This window comes from Cheilinus undulatus, linkage group 4 (assembly GCF_018320785.1).
Source record: "Cheilinus undulatus linkage group 4, ASM1832078v1, whole genome shotgun sequence".
NCBI lineage: Eukaryota > Metazoa > Chordata > Actinopteri > Labriformes > Labridae > Cheilinus > Cheilinus undulatus.
Window position 1 is genome coordinate 53,557,091 of NC_054868.1, and position 21,314 is coordinate 53,578,404.

Below are 21,314 nucleotides of genomic sequence, written 5' to 3' on the forward strand. Positions count from 1 at the left end.
GAATGTCAAAATATGAGCTAGAATTCAAAATGACAACATAAGAAGTTAGAATTATGACTTAAATTCAAAATTGGGATTGTTAAAGGTCAAAATATGATAGAAAAAGTAAAAATTATGAATTTAAAATGTAAAAATATGAGAAAAAAATTGCGATCTTGTGTTTAAAAGTCAAAGTATGGAATTAAAAAGCCAAAGTAAGGGGTTGAAAAAATGTGACTTAAAATTGGGAATCTAAAAGACAAAAATCTGATATATAAAGTCCAAATTATGAGTTGAAAAGGTCAAAGTATGAAAAGAAATGTCAAAATCATAAGTTTGAGTTGTAATCTTGAGATGCAAAATTGAAAATATGAAATTATTTTTTCCCCCCACATTCTTGACATTTTATCTAATTGCTTACTCTTTACTTTCTCAGATTTTTACAGCTTAACAAGGATATTTTACAAAATCACCTCAGACCTCATACTGGTGATCCAGCTATAATGCAAAGATGATATGATTCGCGGGCTGGATTTGGCCCCCGGGCCCTGGGTTTGACACCTGTGCCCTAAAACAGTCCCTAGACATTGCGAGGGGGTTACCAGATGCCTTCCAAAACAAAGTATATTTTAAAACTATTTCAAAAATATATGCATAAATTATTGAAATGTAATTTAACTAATTTGGTGAGATTTATGCTGAAATCAAAGTAATGCGTAAAAAAATCCTTTCAGTGTGAGTCTACACACAACATTATTTTTTTAATTGGCCTGGCCGTGTTCAAATATGCTTTAACTACCTTCAGGTACCATGGGGTCCCCGGTCTCTGGCTCCTTCATTTTGGGGGTTACTGGCTGAAATTTCTGAGAACCAATGCCCTAAAAGGTTTATTAGATATATAGTTCATAACTGTTTCATTTAAAAGCTTATTCATGAAAGAATGAGGGAGAAAAGCTGTTAAAGAGGCGCTCACAGCCTCCTGCTTCTCCAGCAGCTCCCCTGCAGCATACAGGGAAACTAGGCATGTGATATATAAGGCAGATCAGTGGGACTTCTCAGTCTCATCACTATAGATGTTTTATTAATGCAGTGTTGTTAGCACGTGCAATAAATGTGGTATCTGAATGGCCAAAACAGGTTTCTGTTAATGCAAAGGATGGACTCTGATGTTGTGCACCAAGCGGTGCCTGGAGAGATTGCTGTGGAAGGAGAAAGTCTTGCCACAGATGTTGCAGTCGAAGCGTCTCTCTCTGGTGTGAACCGTCTCGTGGGCCTTCAGATTGGTGGCGGTGGCAAACCTCTTCTCACAGTGGGCGCAGGGGAAAGGTTTCTCCCCTGAATGAAGTTTCACGTGTCGCCTCAGGCAGAACCTCCTTTCAAACCTCTTCCCACACTGGGGGCACTCGTAACGCCTATCTGCGTGGGGTTTACGCCGGTAATTGAAGTCTCCAGAGGGGGCCTGAGGCCCCAAAGACCTGGTGTCCTGGTTCTGAATGCTGGTTGACTGATAAACCAGGTTCTGATTGGAGAATCCATCCATTTGCTGAACTCCAGACCAAGAATGCTGCTGCTGCTGCTGGTGTAGATCTGCCATCTCCATGGAAAAGGGGGCGGTTTTGTACGTAGGAATGTCCCATGTGGATTCACCTGGAGGCGGACCCAGCAGGGGAGGGTACTGAGACCCAGTCAGATTTCCAGGTCCTCCAGCTCCACTTTGAGGCAAAATCAGACCACCAGAGGTGTCCTGTTCTGATTTGATCATTACAACATCAGGCTCAGACTTAGGTCTCTTCAGGTCCAGGTCCATGTAGGGTCCGTTCAAACCTGCAGGGTCAGGGAGTGACCTAAGGAGGCCAGACAGGCTGGGCATTGAACTTCCTCCTGCAGAGCTGGCTGTGTACGAGGAACAGGAAGGCCGCTCCACATCCACATTCTGTTTTCTCTCTGGCAATTCCAGCAAGTGGACGGGGCTTTTTTCCTCTGGGGGATCACCTGATGAGAGCACAGGTAAAAACAGAAAACGAGAACATAAAAGGAATTTGTATTTTTATAATCAATTTTAAATTCTAAAGCTTTGTGATTCTACAACACCTGATACATGTGTGCACATACCATCAACTGCTGAAGCATTCAAGGGTGGGCCAAGCATTCCTGGGCCCCCTTTACCATAGTGTCATCAGGACTACTGACGCTGTCAGTGCTTCGATTTTTGTATACCATCTATAAATCTGAAACACCACATTTATATATTGTTGCTGCTAGTCTCGGTTTGTGCTTTTGTTCTTAAAGATCTTCCTGGGGAGGGGGCAACTTGTGACAGCTTCTCTCCACTGCATCTTTGGGTATCATTGTTTGACCGTGTGTCTAATGCTGATGTGCTCAGAAGAGCAGGGATGGGAGAGATCAGCTGCTTGTTGTGGGAAAGGCAGCTTCACTTTTAAAGGCACCAGGCATGTTCTACCAGGCCTGATCAAGCTCACCGCACACTGGGTGCCCAGGACCTGGTTAGCTTCCAGAGACCAGGGGTTGGCTGCATGCATCGTAAAGGGGGTCAGCTGGGAGTATACCTGGAGGATAGCCATCAGGAGGCCAAAGGGGGGGGGGGTTCTAGTCTAATGGCAGCACTAGTTCAGACTGTAGGGACTTAGGTTCAAGTGGGGACCAGTCCTTTAAGGAAATTTCTTCCAGTTCACTTATCTGTCCCTGTCCCTTTGTCCTTCCATAACCTTATGTCTTAGTCTTGGCGTAAATTCTTGTCACTTCTTGTTGTGCAGGGCTCGGTGCCGAATCAGGTTACTCAGAAATGAGAAGTTCTTGCCACACTTGGGGCAGTGGAAGCGTTTCTCTCCAGTGTGAACGCTCTGGTGAACCTTCAGGCTTCCAGAGTTTGAGAATGTCTTTCCACAGTGGGGGCAGGGAAACGGCCTCTCCCCTGTATGGACTGACTGGTGGTTCTTAAGGCTGGTAGCTGTAGAGAATGCTTTCTCACAGTGGGTGCAGGAGAAAGGTCTCTCCCCTGTATGAACCAGCTCGTGGTATTTCAGGCTGGAGGAGGAGGAGAACATCTTCCCACATAGTGAGCAGGGGAATGGTTTTTCCCCAGTGTGGACACTCCGATGGCGCTTCAGGCTGCACACTCTGCTGAACTTCTTCCCACATTGGGAGCACTCAAATGGCTTCTCTCCAGTGTGTGTGCGCTCATGGATAAGGAGCTTACACTGGTAGGCAAACTGGCGGGAGCAGAAAGAGCAGCCAAAGACAGGGCGAGGCTCCAAAGACCCGGTCTCCTGGTTCTGAGTGCTGGTTGACTGATAAACCTGACTGAGGCCAGAGATGTCGCCAACTTGCTGAACACCAGACAAGGATTGCTGTTGTTGTAGGCCAGCTACTTCCATGGAAACAGGGGGTGTGTTGTAGGCAGGTATGTCCCATGTAGGTTCACCTGCAGGCAGACTCAGCAGGAGGTGGTACTGGGACCCAGCTGGACCCTTAGCTCCATGACCTCCACCTTTAGAGTGCATCAAACCATGGTTTTCTGCTATGGGAACACAGATATCCTTTTTTTTTTCGATCATGATGACATCAGGCTCAGACTTGGGTTGGTCCAGGTCCATGTGAGGCCTGTTCAGACCTGGGTATGAGGAACAAAATGGCAGCTCTGTATCTCCAGTCCATCTGCTCTCCTGCCAGTCCAGCAGCAAGTGGGCAGGGCTTTTTTCATCTGGGGGTATACCTGATGAGAGCACAGGTATGATATGAATGAGAACATAAGAAGTCTTTGTTCTTTTACACTTAAAAGCTTAACTTACAGAGTAGGTGAGTCTGTAACAGCTGACACACCTGTTATCGCCAGCTGTTCAAGCATTTAGGGGTGGGCAAGACCTTCATGACAGCCCTCTCTACCTCAGTGCCTTTGGTATTAATGACTACTGTCAGTGGCTGTGTTTTGTACTGCTAGCATAATTTTAGAAGTGGTACTTTGTCTCTTAACTTGAAGGTCAGGGGTTCATTCTCTGGCTCCTGCAGTCACGTTTCAAAGTGCCCTTGGGCAAGACAGTGACAGCGAGAGTCTGGAGGCCAAGTGTTCCTCAATAGGGCTTGGATAGTTTTAAACTCTCAAAAAATAGCATGGAGTTTCTACCCTGTGGGCCCAAAACCTAAGGGATTTGCATGGGGGTGGGGTGCATTGTAGATCAGGTTGCAAGGCGTGACCTTAGCATGCTGATCCTGGTATACTGGCGTATACTGGTTCTTGGCATGGGGAACATTTGAGTTTGTACTGGAGGTAGAGTGCTACCAACAAGGTAGAATTGGGCTTACAGTTGTGGTTCTGGAACCAATCTCCTGAAGAGGGGCGTAACTGTCTCCTTGTCAAGACTTGCCTAAAGTAAGGGGCATCAGGTGGGTATGCAAAAGGGGACTCTGGCTTGTCAAGCTCTAGATGGAGTAAGAGAAGTGCTGATTATGCCCTGGCCATGGCATAGTGAGTCAGCTCATTATTCTCACAAGGTATCTGGAGGGAACATGTGAGTTTGTTCATCGCTTCAATGTGTTTTATTGACTTTCAAGAAGGCACATGCGATCGTGAGGGGAAGTGAGTTGCTGTGAGTCATCAGGTCCCAGTTTGACCAAAGTGAGAGCTGTTTCCACCAAGTCAAACTCATTCTCTGTGCATGTTGGCTTCCATCAGAGATGTCCCTGGTCATTTCTTCTGTTTGTGATTTTCTTGGACAGGATCTCTTTTTGCAGATGCTGTGGTTCAGCTGGATTTTTTCAGACAGGATCCTCCAGAAGGCACTGGGGTGGTTTGCAACTGAGAGTACTGAATGTGTTAGGACTGAATGCTTATTATTAGGGTGAGGAGCTCAGACATCTGGAAGGAACTTGGTGTAGAGTCACTTCTCCTTCACATTGAAAGGAGCCAATTAAGATGGTTTAACAACTGATTTGGATGCCTCCTCATTGCCTCCTTTTGGAGATCCTCTGGTCACATCCAAATGGTAGGAAACCCCTGAGTAGAACCAGAACTTGCCGGAGGAACCATATCCCATCTGACCTGGGATCCCCGAGAAGAAGCTGGAAAGCTGTGTGAACAGCCAGGCCGACTTGCCTAGCCTACTGGCACCATGACCAGGCATCAAGAATAAAGGGACTTGGGTTAGAGTCCCTGCAAGTTCAAATCCCAATACGGAACAAATATGGAAACTTGAACCTGTTGCTGATGAGGTGCAAGTTTATTTCTTGGGAATGGCCAAAAAGCCCTTGAGCAAGACATCCCCTCAGCAATGTAAGTCCACAGAAGCCTATTTGTGCTTGAATGCATTGGAAAATTTGTGCAGGAGGACACTGTTTCTAGGTGAAGCCAAAAGATTGAGTCTTTTCCTCCTGGCTTTCTATATGTTGCCACACTAACACACCAACAATTAGGCTATTTATGTTTTAACACCATAGGGAGGATGAACACTTGGCTCGTTTTGGTCCAACATGGGGCAGGACATGGGGATCCATGGCATGTGCTATACCATTTTTTCAAAGATAAATGTTTAAAATGTTGATTTTTGTACCTGTTTTCAGTAGTTGCTGTGCACTGTCTAATGACTGAAGAGGTTTCAATACGTGGAGTTCCTAGTTAAAGTTAGTTGTCTTGTATCTCTTTGTCTTTGGCTGGCTGTAGCTTTCTACGAGGCTTTGTACCTCTGTATCACCATGTCTTTGTATCACTTGTTACTGTGCAACATCTGTTGTTCTGACTGTGACCTGCATCTATCTCTGTGTCTTTGGTTGTTGTTTATTTGTACCTCTCTGATGCTGTTGCTCTGCATCTCTAAGTCTTCGCATATTTGTGTCACTTGTTGCTGTGAACTGTCTGGTGTCTGATGAGGTTGCTGAGGAAGGAGAAGTTCTTTCCACACTTGGAGCAGTGGAAGCGTCTTTCTCCAGTGTGGACGCTCTGGTGGACCTTGAGGTTAGCTGAGGTGGAGAATGTCTTCCCACAGTGGGGACATGGGAAAGGTTTCTCCCCTGTATGGACCAGTCGGTGCCGCTTCAGGCTGCACACCTGTCCAAATCTCTTCCCACACTGGGAGCACTGGTACGGCTTCTCTCCAGTATGGGTGCGCTCATGAACTAGGAGCTTGCAATGGTGGGAGAATCGGCGAGGGCAGAAAGAGCACACAAAAGGGCAAAGAGGATTCTGCAACCTGGACTTCTGGTTCTGTGTGCTGGGTGTCTGGTAGATCAGGCTTTGATCAGAGAAGTGGTCCACTTGCTGAACTCCAGACCAAGAATACTGCTGCCGCTCGAGGTCTGCTGTCTTTATAGTCACAGAAGAGGATTTGTGGGTGTCCCACATGGACTCACCTGGAGGCAGAGTCAGCTGGGGAGGGTACTGAGAACCAGTCAGACCCTTGGCTTGATCACATCTACCTTCAGATGACATTGGACTACCACAAACATCCTGTCCTGAGTAAATCATAATGACGTCAGGCTCTGACTTGGATCTTTTCAGGTCCAGATCCATGTGATGTCTATTAGCACCTGCAGGGACTTGATGTGACTGCACAGGGCTTGAGAGGTTGAATGCTTGACTTCCTGCTGCAGAGTCAGCTCTGCATGAAGAACAAGAAGGCTGCTCTGTGTCTTCGTTCTGTCTGCTCTCCTGCCAGTCCAGCAGCACGTGGGTGGTGCTCTGTTTCTCTGGGGAGTTACCTGATGAGAGCACAGGTACAAAAAGAGAACGAGAACATAAAAAGCTGTTGTATTTTTTTATTTATAAAACTGAACACACAGAACTGCACGTTTCCTTTACACTGCTACAGCCTTTCACCAGTGCCCGTTCTCTGCCCACTTTAGTGACAACCTTATCAACTGTTGTCATCAGCTCATCCATCGTCTTCCACTTCTCACCGCCCCGGTCATTGTGGCACTTGGATAGGTAAGCTGACAGAGTTGCAACATTCCTGAGGGTTCTGGCGTGTTCCCAGGTGAGATGGGATATGTAACCCCTCCAGTGATCTCTGGGTCTAACTCAAGTTCTCCTTTCAGTTGGATGCGCCTGGAAGACTTCCAAAGAGAGGCGACCAAGACGATCCCAACTAGATGCCACTGACTGTGAAGGGACAGGGGTTCCATTCCTTGTCAACCTCTCTTCAAGGCTAGCCAAGCCATCCGTTAAAGAAACTCATTTTAGCTGCAAGTGTCTGAAATCTTACTTGATTAAAGGTCTTGTTTTGATTAAAGGTCCACCCAGCTCCTTCTTCCCCATGGCAGTCTACCTAACAGTGCACCAACCCGTATGATCAATCTCATGATCCCTTTCACCATCACTCATGAGCGATACCCCAAGTGTTTTTACTTCTTCTATTCAGGCAGGAACAAAGCAATCAACCATTTTCCTGCAGAAGCCAGGGCTTTAGACGTGGATGCACTGACCATGGTCTTGACAGTATGCGCTTCTCCGCAAACCATTCCTAAAGTGCCTGCTGGAGGTTCCAGCCTGTGGAGACCAATAGAGCAAGTCACCTGCAAGAAGCAGAGATAAACTGGGAATTCTCCAAGTCCCAGCTGCACCTCAAGATCTTGACAGAAGTGGAGACAGAGGACAACATGCAGAGGGCTGACTAACTTTATGCTGAGGTTACAGACGCAGCTCTCACTTTGGTCATACAGAAACTGGAACAGCCCTAGTCTCACTTCATCTATAAGTAATCCCTGTGAGATCTCATAAAGTACATGACTGTAGACCTTCTCCAAGTCTTCAAAACACACATAGAGAGGATGTGCAAACTCCCAGGATCCCGTCCACAAACCCTAGGAAGGTAACAAGCTGGTCATCTGTCCAAAAACCAGTACAGAACCCATCAACCCAAGGTTCGACAATTAGCCAGAGTCTCCTCTTCAGATGGCGGGGAAGGCCAAGGACCAGGGGAACCTAAATGTGTGGTGAAGGTGAACTCAGAATGTGGCGGACGTCCCTGTGTGCAAGGTCCTCAGCTACCACCATCAGAAGAATTTCTTGCACAACCCTTTGAGCAAAGGGTAATTGTAATTTGGGGGTCGACTTTGTGCATATTTTAGCCAAGAACTACTGTGAAAATAGCATTCACATTTTTTGTTCAATTGGCATTTTTTAGATATTTGTCCAGATTTCTTTGCGATTAAATGATCCAAAAGTGGAATAAATGGGTTCATCAGCATTTCCATCTTTTGCTTTTGAGGCTTCACAGAACAGAAAAGTGGAGTAAGTATTAAACTAATCTTATAAATATTGATGATGCTTAAACCTAATGGTCTACAACAAAAAATCATGTCACAGAGGAAAAGATGGATACCTGTCTCTTTCTGCTCGCTCTTAGGGCTGGTCAGGAGTGTTGGACATCTCTGGGCCTGAAAAAGGAGAGGTGAGTTTAGAGGACACGAAACGCCGTGAGGCTCTAACAGTTATGACCACAACATTTCTCTGTTTGACACACGCGATAAATACAATCTTAACATTTTAAAACTGCATTCCCCTGCTGCTTTGACACCTCTCATTCCTAACAATGACACAGTGACATTAAACTGTTATAAAATATGATTTATTAGCATATAAAGACATGGTATGAGTAAAGGTGTTTAAATGTCTTTGGTGAGCTCTGAGATTTGTGTTCATCTTAAGCAGATCAGTGAAAGGAGTGAAAAATGTGTTTACATAAACCCAAATACACAAACCAAATTTAATCCACAATTAAACTCACACAGTTGCTCGTGAGTCCAGTTCAGAGCAAAGTTTCTCTACAAGATGAGTCAAAACTTCTAACTCTTTTAAACAGGATGCTCTGCAAAGTTGTGGAAACCTGTTGGTTCACACCGCTCTAACTGGAGGCGACAGTGCACCGTTTCATTGCAACAACACATAAAAAATAAGGCAAATCCTGCAAGGCAAGAGGGCCAAAACAAACAAAAACAGCAAAACGAATAACGAGGAGGATCTAGACTTTGGAGACGTGTGGGTTCCAAAAGCCTGGCTAACAGCCTTGCTGCGCTTCAGGAGCTATCCCGACCACTCATTGTAGGCTGCCCTCACCACGGTCTCTGTGACTGTCTGAGAGTTCACAGGTCATTGGGTCAAAGAATGCCAATCACTCTACAACAGGAGCACACTCTGTAATACTAGTGGTATTTTGCTCAAAAAAGAAAAAAAAAAATTAACAATCATTGACTGGTCCAGATGTATGAAGAGGAGGACAACATGTATCGGCTCTCCTTCAAATAGAGCTCAAGGTATGAATGTGAAAACGTGTCTCCAGAGGGAGAAAAAGATGGGACTTTGTCACATGGTCACTCTAGTAAATGAACAAGAACAACAGCTCTCCAAACAGTAAGTGCTATAATTCACGTTAACATCAGGTCAGGGCGTCAAACTAGCAGCGATGTAAGAAATACTCGGACATGCTAGTCTTGTTGAGTCGTGGGGCGTCTTGAATGTGCCATTGATTATGTCCCACTGCAAGACAGTTTATCATCGACGCTCATATTCGAGCCAAATGATCGAGCTGCAAGGACGCAGTTGAGCCAAATCTGTCCGAATTTGTGTATTCATGAATTCTGGGCCTAACCTGGCACGCCAGATGGACCTGTTGCACACATCCATCTGGTAAACCGCTCATAGACAATGTTTGGAAAAGGGCAGAGCCTTTGAAAAAAAAACCCTGAGTGTGATTGGATGAACGTTCTGTCTGTCACATCTTTACGGGCCAATCAGAGTAACAAAACACGTGACGTAGCTGCTACCGAGGAGTACACTCCATAGAGAACTACATAACGTGAACCATGGCGACTGTAGACATGTCAGTACACAACTTTTGTCATTTTTGAAAAGAAAACAACTCATTGCTGTTCTTTGTTCTTGTTGTAATGAAGAAATGTTTTCAAGTTCTGATAAAACTGGTGCTTTAGCAGCATCCACGCTAATCTCTTTCGCCATAATTGCACTGGCCTCTTCTTGCTGCTTGCTAATGTCACCACTCTCGTGCACCTGAAAGTACTGCCCCTCATTGGTGATTTGTCCTGTCACTTTCTAACCAGGCCCAAACAGTTCAGACGGGAGCACTGCAAGATGGATCCGCCAGTGAGAAACACGGAAACGGGCAAATCCATCTGCTTTGCAGGGTTATTCTGAGCAGGCTTTTAATGAAATACCGTAGGTCAGGTAAAGGAGCAGATGCAGGTTCAGCACTTTGCCATGTTAACCTTGGTCCTCTTCTGCTCTGGCCTCCTGATGGCCCTCCTCCAGGCCTGCTCCTGGCCCATGTCTCATCTCTTCAGGTATCCTCCCAGCTGACCTCTTGACAATGCACGTGGTCACCCACAGTGTTTGGACCAGCCCACCGGATCTTGGGCACCCAGTATGCAGTGAGCTGGATCAGGCCTAGGAAAGCATGCCAGTGGCCATTAAAAGCACAGCTGTTCCTGTATCCATCAGCTGACCTTTTCCATCCTCGTTCTCCTGATCACATCAGCATAAGACACACAGTGTAATAATACTCAACGATGTGCCGACAACACAACTGGCTCACAAGAGTCTAGTAGGACCAGGAGGACCAAGGGCCCAAAGACTCTAACTTTTGCTGAGATTGATCTCAGCCTCACAGTCAGTCCATCGATGGTTTTCACTGCCATGGTAGGTGAACTGCTCTACAAGCTTCCATGCGCTCACCATTCACAGACACAGATTCAATAGCAGCATCCAAGGCACCCCTAGCTGCTGACACCAATTTACACCATAAGCTTGAGGCTATAGCTAGAGTGGTTTTATCTTTTTGAGAAAATGGCATCACCTGAAATAAACGGAGCAAATACAAAGTGCTTCTTCAACTCCCAGTCATCCACCAAGTATGACCAGATTTCCTGTCTAGGCTCCAAAATTAAATTGAAGGCAACAGCATCAACCAGCCTGAGCCGAGCTACAGCTGACTACAGCAACGCTTCAAATGGTCTTGTCTGGTCACAAATCTTTGGTCTTAACTGGACTTGATATGTACACTCTGAATTTATTTACAGCTTTGGAAAACCGAACCTAAATCCATTGAAAAAACTTGTCTTTTATTTGGTTCTACTATTCTGGGTCTGTGTTTGAATTAAAGAAACATTTTTCATCAGAATGTAGAAAACATTTCTCCCAGCTCCACATTAAAATCTTCTGATTTAAGTTTTATAAGTGCAGAAAATGACAGCAGGATAATAAAATAGGTACAGTATTTGTAAGACTGGAAATAAGGCAACACAAACAAACATAGTTTTTTACTCATCTAACATCAAAGTTGCATTCACAATACAACCCTTACAGCTCAACTATTATCAAATCTGGGCCAAACATCACAAATGTCTGTTCACACTGCTTTTCAAATGTGGTCAGAGTCCACTGTAGTGGATCCACATAAATCCAGTTCACACAATGCGTTAACAGGACATAATATGTTTTGGGCATTCAGATACCAAATGGTAATCCTTAATACTTCCTAGACGGTTTGGTATCTGATAGCTCAGGCTGGTGCAGAAGTGGTCTGGGATGCCTTTATCCAGACTGGATTGGTGGATGGGAACCGTGATATTCTGCTAGTAAACCAAAAGCATGGTTTCTGTCTTATCTTGCTCAGAGTGACTGAAGCTGTGGGGTTTTTAGAGATCTGGATTATTTGACTCAGCTTAGTAAGAAAACTGGACTTTCAGCTCCCCAACAGCTTTTCATTTTATACCAGTCTGGCTTTTTAAAAACAGTTCAGTTTTCAGTTTCTGTCTATCATTATTAGAACAAAAAATTACCGACACTCTCCCGCATGTCGAAAGTCCTTTGTTGGCAACTTTTGGAAAAATGGGTGGAACTTTGGAAAAGGGATTATGAGGTTTTGACTGCACTAGCAATCACTATGACAACATTAGGGAGAAAAGTGGTTAAAGAGGCACCTTCAGCCTCTTAGCTGGTGGCTAATTGTCCCTCACTCATTCTTGTCAGCATGGAGGGATAGGGAGCCATGGAGAGAGAGCAACAGATATGAAGGATGGGCTGTTGTTAGAATAAAAAGGGGGACAGGTCATCACTGTTAATGCACAGATGTACAGACTAAAGTGGCACCACTTGGTATCTGAATGGCCAAAACCCAGTGTTAATCCCTGATAATGCATCGTCTGATTAATCGTTCTGATGCTGGTCATTACAATGACAGTATGTAGGTTTTACAACAAAGAAGCATTGGAAAATTCAGCAGCCTGTCGTTGAGGTTTGTGAATGATGGTGAAAAAAAGAGTCACAAACATTTGGCTTCCCTGCTTTTGTCTGTCTGACAGGAAATAAAAAGTCAGGAGAGAACGGTGCAACAGTCTGAGTGGATCTGCGGCTCTTTGGTGACTCGGGCTACAGAGTTCAGAGCTTCTTTTATCAACAGTGCATTCACTAAAGACCATGTAAATAATGAAGTCCGAGTGATGTAAGCCATTTTGATAATGAAGTGGGATTTTTAAGGCTAATCTGTTCATCTCAGCTCTCATGGGCGGTCTTTAATATCTTTATTCATTAGAGCAGTGTTACTCAACCCTGTTCAACCAAAGAGCCAAATTGTTAAAAAAAAAATCCTTTGCAAGAGCCACAATCTAAGTGGTGAAAAGTGGCAAAAACAGCTTGAAGTAGCGATAACAATAAGTTAAAGGTGAAAAAAATGGTCAAAAAGCTGCAAAAATGGATGAAAAGGAGCAAAAATTGGGAGAAAAAGTGGAAAAGGGGTCAGAAAGTAGCAAAAAAATGGGTGAGTGGTAACAGAAATGGGTTACAGGTGGCAAAAAATGGCTGCCAATTTGCAAAAACATGGAAAAAAAATGAGTGAAGAGTGACTAACACAGGCAAAAGCTGTCAAGAGTGGTAAAATGGGCAAAAAATAGGAAACAAGCGGTATTTAATGTCAAGAGGTAGCTTAAATGGGCAACAAATGGTGTAAAAGTGGCAAAAATGTGTCAAAAATGGGTAGAAAAATATGAAAAAGTGGTATTTAATGGCAAAATGAAGCTTAAATGGGCAACAAATGGTGTAAAAGTGGCAAGAATGAGTAGAAAAATAGGAAAAATGCGTATTTAATGGCAAAAGGTAGCTCATATGATCAAAAAATGGTGTAAAAGTGGCAAACATGGGCAACAAATAGGAAAAAGAGGGTATTTTATGGCAGAAGGTAGTTTTAATGGGTGAAAAGGGGCAAAAAAATGGTGAAAAAGGGCAAAAAAGTTTCCCTTTCCCTTTAAGGTTTTCCAGGGGAATAATATGTAATATTAAACATAAAAGAGCCACATTTGGCTCCAGAGCCACAGGTTGAGTAACACTGTATTAGAGTGTTTATGAATCCAGATATTGTTATTGTTTTAGTTCTCATTGTGTTTATTCATGTTGTCTTAACTTAGTCATAAAAAGAAGCAAATCAGCAAATTCTTATTATCAAAATGTATGGAGTCATTATTGTTGCAAACTCCAGAGCTCTCAGACTTTTACCTTGTGTGTGTGTGTGATAGGATGTTGGGACTGAGGTCAAAGCAAAGGTAGGTTTTAATGGGAACTTTGAAGAAAAATCTATTTTGTTTTGCAACAATAATGACTCCATAAAAATGTCCGTTTGCAGAATTACCACAGCAGCAACCCCTGGTGTTGAAAATGAGAAGTATAATATAGTTAAACATAAATTTAACATTCTAATTTGGGCCATATTTGATTTGACTTTTGGAATTTGCTGAGGGGCAATAAAAAGTGAAGCATGGGCCGCAGCCACCCTCAGGCTGCAGTCTAGACAGCCCTGATCTAGAACCTTCTCTACACTGTTGATAAATGAGGGCCTGTTCAGTCTCAGTGCTGGATCTTCTGGTGTCTCTTCAGGTTGCTGGGGTGGGAGAAGCGGCGGTTGCAGACGGAGCAGCTGAACGGTCTCTCTCCTGTGTGAACATTATGATGGATGTCCAGCTGGCTCTGACACACGAAGCTCTTCCCGCACAGTGAGCAGGCATACGGTTTCTCACGGGTGTGCCGTGCCATGTGCTTCTGAAGGTCCGACTCCAGGAAGAAGCGCTTGGTGCAACGCGTGCAGCCGTATGGACGCTCCATGGTGGCGGCATGGTAGAAAGCCAGGTGGGGGGCGGGTTTAAGGAGGCCGGTCGGTCGGGGCAGAGACACGCCTGGGGGGTTAGTGGAGGAGCTGATGAAACTGGACGGTCCAGGGGGGTTACCAGGAGGGAGGAGCGACCCTATCACCTTCACAGCATGGTGCATCACGGGAGATGTAGTCTGTTCATGTCTGTCTCTCCCTCTCTGAGCTGACCCCTCTCCCTCCCCTCCATCAATCACTATCACCTCTAACAGAGACGACGCCCTCTCCCTCCCGCCGTCCGTTACATCATTACAGGAAGCTGCCATGTCAGCACCCCCTGCTCTGACATCACTTCCTGTTAGCTGTGAGCGGTGGGCGGGGTCACAGCGCTCAGTCTCAGGAGTCCTGCTGACAACAAAGGTGACGACGTCAGATCCACTGACCTCCGTTTCACTGAGCTGTCCGACGTCATCCTTTGAGGACGTTGGGAGCGATGTAGGGGGGTCGGCGTCTCCTCCGCCGGCGTCCAACGTTGCCCCCTGGTGGATGGTGTCCGTCTCTGTGGGTTCCTCCACCTTCACGATGAGCAGATCCTCCTCCTGCTGCTCCTCAGGCTCTACGGACTGAAACAGACAGACATCAGCTGATCTGAGGAGACCAAACAACCTTCCTGATCCTGCTCAGACACAAGACTGAACTATTGACCATAATCCTGTTCAATAAACCATAATTATGTAGGAGGGTTCCGCTGAGACAGAGCAGACATGGATGAGGAAGTGAGCATCTGTCTGTGAGTAGATCTAGCTGCATCTCTGTCTGCAGACATTACTCAGAGCCTGGCAGACACCCAGCTGACCAATCACAGGGACGGAGGTCAGCACTGTTTCAGAAGATTCAGAGTTTCCCTCAGCCTGTTGGTGTCTGTCACGTCCTTGTAGCGCTAGTCATCAAACAGGTCAGGAGTGAGCAAGGAACATTCTAGGAGGTTAAATAAAGATGTTCCTTAAACACGCTGCAGCAGGGAATGGTTGAAGATCAAACACAGGTGTAGAGGTAGGAGCTCAGGTAGATCTGTGAGTGAAGCTGAGATCAAACCCCTGAATCAGAAACATTTACCAACACTAGGGAGGGAACGTCTGAAGGAAGTGGGCTGTGAATGCTAAATAATAATGTAATAATGCAGTAAAATGATCGTTTCTATGTTGAATAGGGGGTGGAGCCTATCTTAGACAGGTTTCCTGCACCGCCTCATTGAATGTTAATGTTGGGGGAAAAGCTGATATCGCTAACGGTAAAGTTTAAAGCTAACACTGATGGTAAATTCAATAAGACCCATCCCTAACGATGCTACTGATAACGCCAGTCAGCCCACTAACCTCACACACAGACCCGCTCCAGCAGTGTTAATTTCATCAACTAAAACTATGACCAGAAATGTTTGAGAAACATCCCTTTTTTCCATGACAAAAACTAGACTAAGACTAACAAAAATAGATCTGTGATGACTAAAACTGACAAAAACTAAGTTTAATTTTCATCAAGATGACTTTAACTACACTTAAATGTAATGTAGTTTTCATCGGACACTCAAAATCTGTGATATTTCTCCACTGTGGGTAAATCTGTCAAAAAAAAAAATGCAGCTGTATCTATTCTGTCTCTCAGCTGTAGAAAGCAGGGACCCCAGGTTTGGCAGGGTGCAGAGAACACACTACCATGATTTGGTACCAGTAAAGAATGAAAAGTAAAGACTAAAATGTGAGGACTTTTATGGACTAAAACTAGACTAAAACTAAAAAGTGTAGAAATGACTAAAATGCGACTAAAATGCATTTCATTTAAAGACTAAAATTAAAAATAGCTGCCAAAATTATCACTGCGCCCCAGCTTTCGGCTATCCACCTTATTCCTGGCCCCCATGATTCTTTGTGTGAAATATGGGCGCAACTTTTGGTCCTTTCTGTCTAAATGGGACTTTGCATAGACACAGGATGTGAAACATGATTATTAGAGCAATTTGGACATTAAAACATGTTAAGTTCATCTGTTTCACCTCAAATGGGATAGTATTATTTCTCTGCCCTCTACTAGAGAGTACAAAGTGACGACATTGTCTTGGATAACCTAGACAATCATATTTAGCTAACTTTATTAGCTTCATATCAGTATTGACGATCACGTGTTGTTAAATAAGTTTGGACACCACCTTCAGATAAATTTCTAGTTTGTGGGGTTGCTGAAATGTTCATTTCACAAACTAATAGCTCTTAAAATGTGGGAATTATACTAATAAAACCAAACAATCCAAATATTTAACTTGTCACGTTATTGGTACCATGAACGAAGCAACAGGTACATTACAGAAAAAATTATTTAAAACTTTCAGTTCATACTGATTTAACAAAAATGAAGCAGTATTTATTGCAGCAATTTTTTTTTTTTTTTTTTAGAACAATCACTGTTGATGCTAAATCACTTTGGTAAGCCCTTGGAAGAGTCACGTTTTTGATGTTACTGTATGGGAAGTTCCACCCACATTCATAGCACAGTAGATTTAAAGCAGCGGCCTCAGAAATAAGGTGGATAGTCACCTCGGTTTTGGTGGTGGTGACGACTTCCTGATCAGGGTCCTGGTCCAGGATTATAGGCGGGGTCTTCTGTGCAGACTGCTGGGTCCCCAGTCCTCGGTTCAGAAACCTGGTCTTGGTCTGCAGAGAGGGGCCTGATGGGTAATCAGAGGAGGAGAATCGAATTAAATAACAGCTATGTAAATGTTTGTTTCTGAAAAACAAAAACAAACAAATAAACAAAAGAGGATGCTAATAATTTAAACACTTTGCTATTCGGATAAATGCTGTTTACATTTACCATCAGTCTTACTATAAATGATGTTATGTTGCTATGGCAACACAAAGTTTGTTATTATGTAAAGCTATGAAAAATAAAAATAAAGGAATAACTTGGTTTTTATTTTATTAGCAAACATGTCCAGTGTTAATTCTGGCAGCTATTTTTAATTTCAGTCTTAGTTTTAGTCTTTAAATGAAATGCATTTTAGTTTTAGTCACATTTTAGTCATTTCTATCCTTTTTAGTTTGTGTCTATGTTTCAGTCAACAAAAACTCAGAACATTTTAGTCTAGTTTTAGTCCATAAAAAGTCCTCACATTTTAGTCTTTACTTTTGGTCTAAACATTTTTTTTCTTGCCTAAATCTGGTACCAAATCATGGTAGTGTGTTCTCTGCACTCTGCCTAACCTGGGGTCCCTGCTTTCTACAGCTGAGAGGTAGAATAGATACAGGTGCAATGTTTTTGACAGATTTACCCACAGTGGAGAAATATCACAGATTTTGAATGTCTTATGAAAACTACATTACATTTTAGTCTAGTTTAAGTCATTCTGATGAAAATTAAACTTAGTTTTTGTCAGTTTTAGTCATCACAGATCTATTTTTGTTAGTCTTAGTCTAGTTTTTGTCATGGAAAAAAGGCAGTCGAACATTTTTTAGTCATAGTTTTAGTCGACAAAATTAACACTGATTCATTATCTTACAGGTAGATGTGAAAACTGAAATCTCTCATTCTGGCTGAAATGGGGGTCATCTCAAACTCAGTTCTTTTCATGGTTTCTAGGATCAAACCTGGCAGGTAAATGTCATCTTCCTGTCAAACATGTACAGATATGCTGGCAGCATGGTGAGCCTAAACATGGATGCTGCATTTGTGTTGGATTTTCTCTCTGACAGAACTGTCTGTGAAATACACATGTTGTTTTAAAACTTCAGATCCAGAATGAAGATCTGAGAAAATAATCAAAACGCATGTTTTTTTCTAATACTGAAATTATTTGTCTTATGCATTTAAAAACGGAAAAGGGAGGAAAGTGGCAAAAAAACAAAACAAAACAATGAGTTACAGGCAGCACAAAGGTCCAAAAGTGGCACAAATGTGGAGAAAATGAGTGAAAAGTGACTAAAATGAGCAAAAAGGGGGGTTTAATTACAATAAGCAGCTTAAATAGGTGAAAAGTGGCAAAACAGTCAAAGAAACGGTGCAAAAAATTGCAAACAGCTGGATAAAGGTGTCAAAAATGGGCCAAAAGCAGTAAAAATGGAAATAAAGTAACAAAAAATTGCAAATAAGGGCAATGGAGATATGCAGACAAAAATAGAGGTTGACAATTAAAGCCTACTGTGTAAGTGTGGGGAACAAACTGATTAATGTGATTTGTAATGGGTAATTTCTGAGGTAAAATTTTCCTTTTGAAAGTTTTTTTGGGGAATAATATTTTAAATTAAGATGTAAAAGAGCCACAAATCATCACATAGAGCCACATGTTGAGTTTCACTGCCCTAACCCATACAATAGTAGACAGAATGAAGTAGGGCTGAACAATTCTAAAAACACCTGACTGAAATAGTTTTGACTCTTATCGCAAAGTGGATGTGGACTGTTTTAAAGGGAGTGATCATTTTAATGACATTTTCGTTCTGATTTAGACAAACATGGCGAAATAGCATCTCTGATGGAAAAATCAGATGTTATTTTGACTCACATTTCAGTTCAGAGAAATATTTCACCTTCTGCAATTTGAAAATGAGAGAATGACATTTGTGATTTGATTTGGCTGCATCAACGCTTCACTCAATCTGAACAATCGACTGTCATCTACAGTGCTGGGAAAAAGTCTTTTGACTTTGATCTCTGAATTCTCACTTTGATCTCTGAATTCTCACTTTGATTTTAGAATTATCACTGTAGTCTTAGAATATTGACTTTGATCTCTGAATTCTGACTTTGATCTCTGAATTCAGACTTTGATCTCTGAATTCAGACTTTGATCTCTGAATTCTGACTTTGATCTCTGAATTCTCACTTTGATTTTAGAATTATCACTGTAGTCTTAGAATATTGACTTTGATCTAAGAATTCAGACTTTGATCTCTGAATTCAGACTTTGATCTCTGAATTCAGACTTTGATCTCTGAATTCTGACCTTTCTGTTTTTCTCAGAATTCTCAAAAACAAGTTCATAGCCCGGTCCTCTTCAGTAGTACAGAAATAAAAACTGGCTGATGGTAAAATTAAAATCTCAAGACTAAAGTCGAAATACAAAGACCTGAAGAAAAAAGCTAAACTAATGACGAGTGATATTTCTCTCATTTATTTTCCAATGATTTTTATTTTTCCAGAACATTCTGACTTCATCTCTGCCGACATTTCTGTAATATGTATTTTTACTCGACATTTAACCTTTCCCTCACCGTCAACTTTAATATTTATCATATATTTATATAGTTTTTGTCATTTCGACCCCCCATATATCGACAGTTTCCTCGGCGTAAACATCAACCCTCTCCTTCTCTCCCCCTGTCTAAGTCTAACACTCTTCCATGTAACACTTGAGTTTTAAACATGGAGGTTTAGCCAGCCGTTAGCTTAACGATCTGGCTGGTCTCAGTCAGCAGGTCTTTGTCTTCATCTTCTGCTGCTACCTCTACAACCACAGAGCCATTAAAGCCGCGGTCACCAGCGAACACGGTCACTGTTCCGACCCTAACACCGCTCTTTGTTCTTACCGGCCCCTGGCTCTCTGTTCTGTCGGTTCAGGAGTCGGACCCCGTGGAAGCGGCTGTTGGAGGATCCCTCCGCTGTCTTCATCCTCTCGGCTCGGTACCGGGCGACCTGCAGCTCCAGTAGCTTGACCTTCCTCCGCAGACACTCGCTCTCCTTCTGGCTCCGGCTCATCTCCAGCTGGACCACCGCGTAGCCATCGTCCACCACCTTACAGATCTCCGCTACGGCCGCGTTAGCTAGGACCTCCATGATGGAGGCGATCTGAGAGTGGAAGTCCACGGCGGCAGACATCTTTAAAAAGCAGCCCTGTTATCAAATACTGTCCTTAAACCAACACAAAGAGGTTCAGAGACACTGTTATCTGAAAAACATCCTGGTTAATCTGCTCTACACACAGAGGAACATCAGTGAGGAAGACCGCAGGAGGACGGAGGGCTTTGTTGATATGATGGCTACAGCAGGACACTCGGGTTTCCGTAGTTACTAAAGACAGCACGAAACCACAGCGCCCCCCTGTGGCCGGACAGGCCTCCTACACTACAATATAAACTAGACGGGAGATATCAGAAGTATTGTCCTCCTTCCTAATTTCTGCCTCATATTTATCACAATTAAATGTTTCAGATCATCTAATAAACTTAGATATTAGACAGAGATGACCCGAATAAACACACAAGTCAGTTTTAAAGTGAAGATTTCATTTAGTGAGGGAAAACTCCATCCAAACCTGCATGGTCCTCTATGAAAGTCATTACTCTCCCCTAAGCAAGTATATTTTTTAATCATTTGTGTGGTAGATAGCCTTCTTTAAAATGGGTTTAAATCCCTTCTGTCAGAAACAAAAATGGTTTAAAAATGGCTACAATAGGTTAGTAATGGCAAAAAAGGTGGAAAAGGTGGTGAAATTGGATTTTAAAAGTAGCAGAAATTGGTGAGAAGCAGCAAAAATGTGATAAAATTGGCAAAAAAAAAAGCAAGAAATGCAAAAATTGGTTAAAGTGGCAAAAATGGGCATAGATAGTGGTAAGGGGGATTTAAAAGTGGCTAAAATGACTTTAAATTGGCATAAATGGGTGGAAAATTTGGTGAAATGGAATGAAAAATTGATATAAACTTGCAAAGGGTTAAGTAATACAGAAAAATGGGCAGAAATTGATAGAAATGGGTTAAACTGGCAGAAATGAGCATAACAAAATAGTGAAATGTGGTTGAAATGGGTGTAAAATGTGGAAAAAAATGATTAATAGAGGCAAGAATGGGTCAGCAGAGGCAACAATAGGTTTAATTGGTTTAGAAGTGGCAAAAACAGGCAGAAGAAAAAGTGTCGGAAAAGGTATGAAATGGGAAAAAAATGGGTTTTAAGTGACAAAAATGTGTTAAAATACGCGAAATTGGTGGGAAAAAGTGATTTAAAAAATGGTTATAATTAGGCAAAAAATTGTGTAAAGTGGCTACAGTGTAATTTAAAAAATATTCTTAGTTTTTTCTTGCGACCCCCTCTCAGTGTCTCACGACCCCCATGGGGGTCCCGACCCCAATGTTGAGAACCACTGTTTTTAACAGAAAACCCCCTTCTGGGTTTACCCTCTGAAATGAAGATGAACACAGCAGACAGAGCCAAGTAAAGCTCAACTTCTTTAAAACTTTAATTCATCACATATC

General features: G+C 43.0%; 1 protein-coding gene across 2 annotated transcripts; it reads right to left on the minus strand.

Annotated features, from left to right (window-relative positions):
• Positions 1-1,038: 1,038 nt before the first annotated feature.
• On the minus strand, positions 1,039-20,116 carry LOC121508247 (Krueppel-like factor 15). 2 transcript variants are annotated; one of them, XR_005991791.1, is made up of 6 exons: positions 19,655-20,116; positions 16,667-16,797; positions 14,519-14,698; positions 8,310-8,364; positions 2,092-3,712; positions 1,866-1,971 (listed from the first exon to the last, which is right to left on the minus strand). XR_005991791.1 is itself a non-coding variant. In XM_041784978.1 (5 exons), exons 1-5 carry the CDS (start codon positions 19,941-19,943, stop codon positions 1,124-1,126), a joined length of 1,503 nt encoding a protein of 500 aa, XP_041640912.1. In that variant the 5' UTR covers positions 19,944-20,116; the 3' UTR covers positions 1,039-1,123. The 2 variants fall into 2 exon arrangements, 1 of the variants encoding a protein (XP_041640912.1); XM_041784978.1 differs by lacking the exon at positions 2,092-3,712 and having other exon boundaries at positions 1,039-1,971.
• Positions 20,117-21,314: the final 1,198 nt, after the last annotated feature.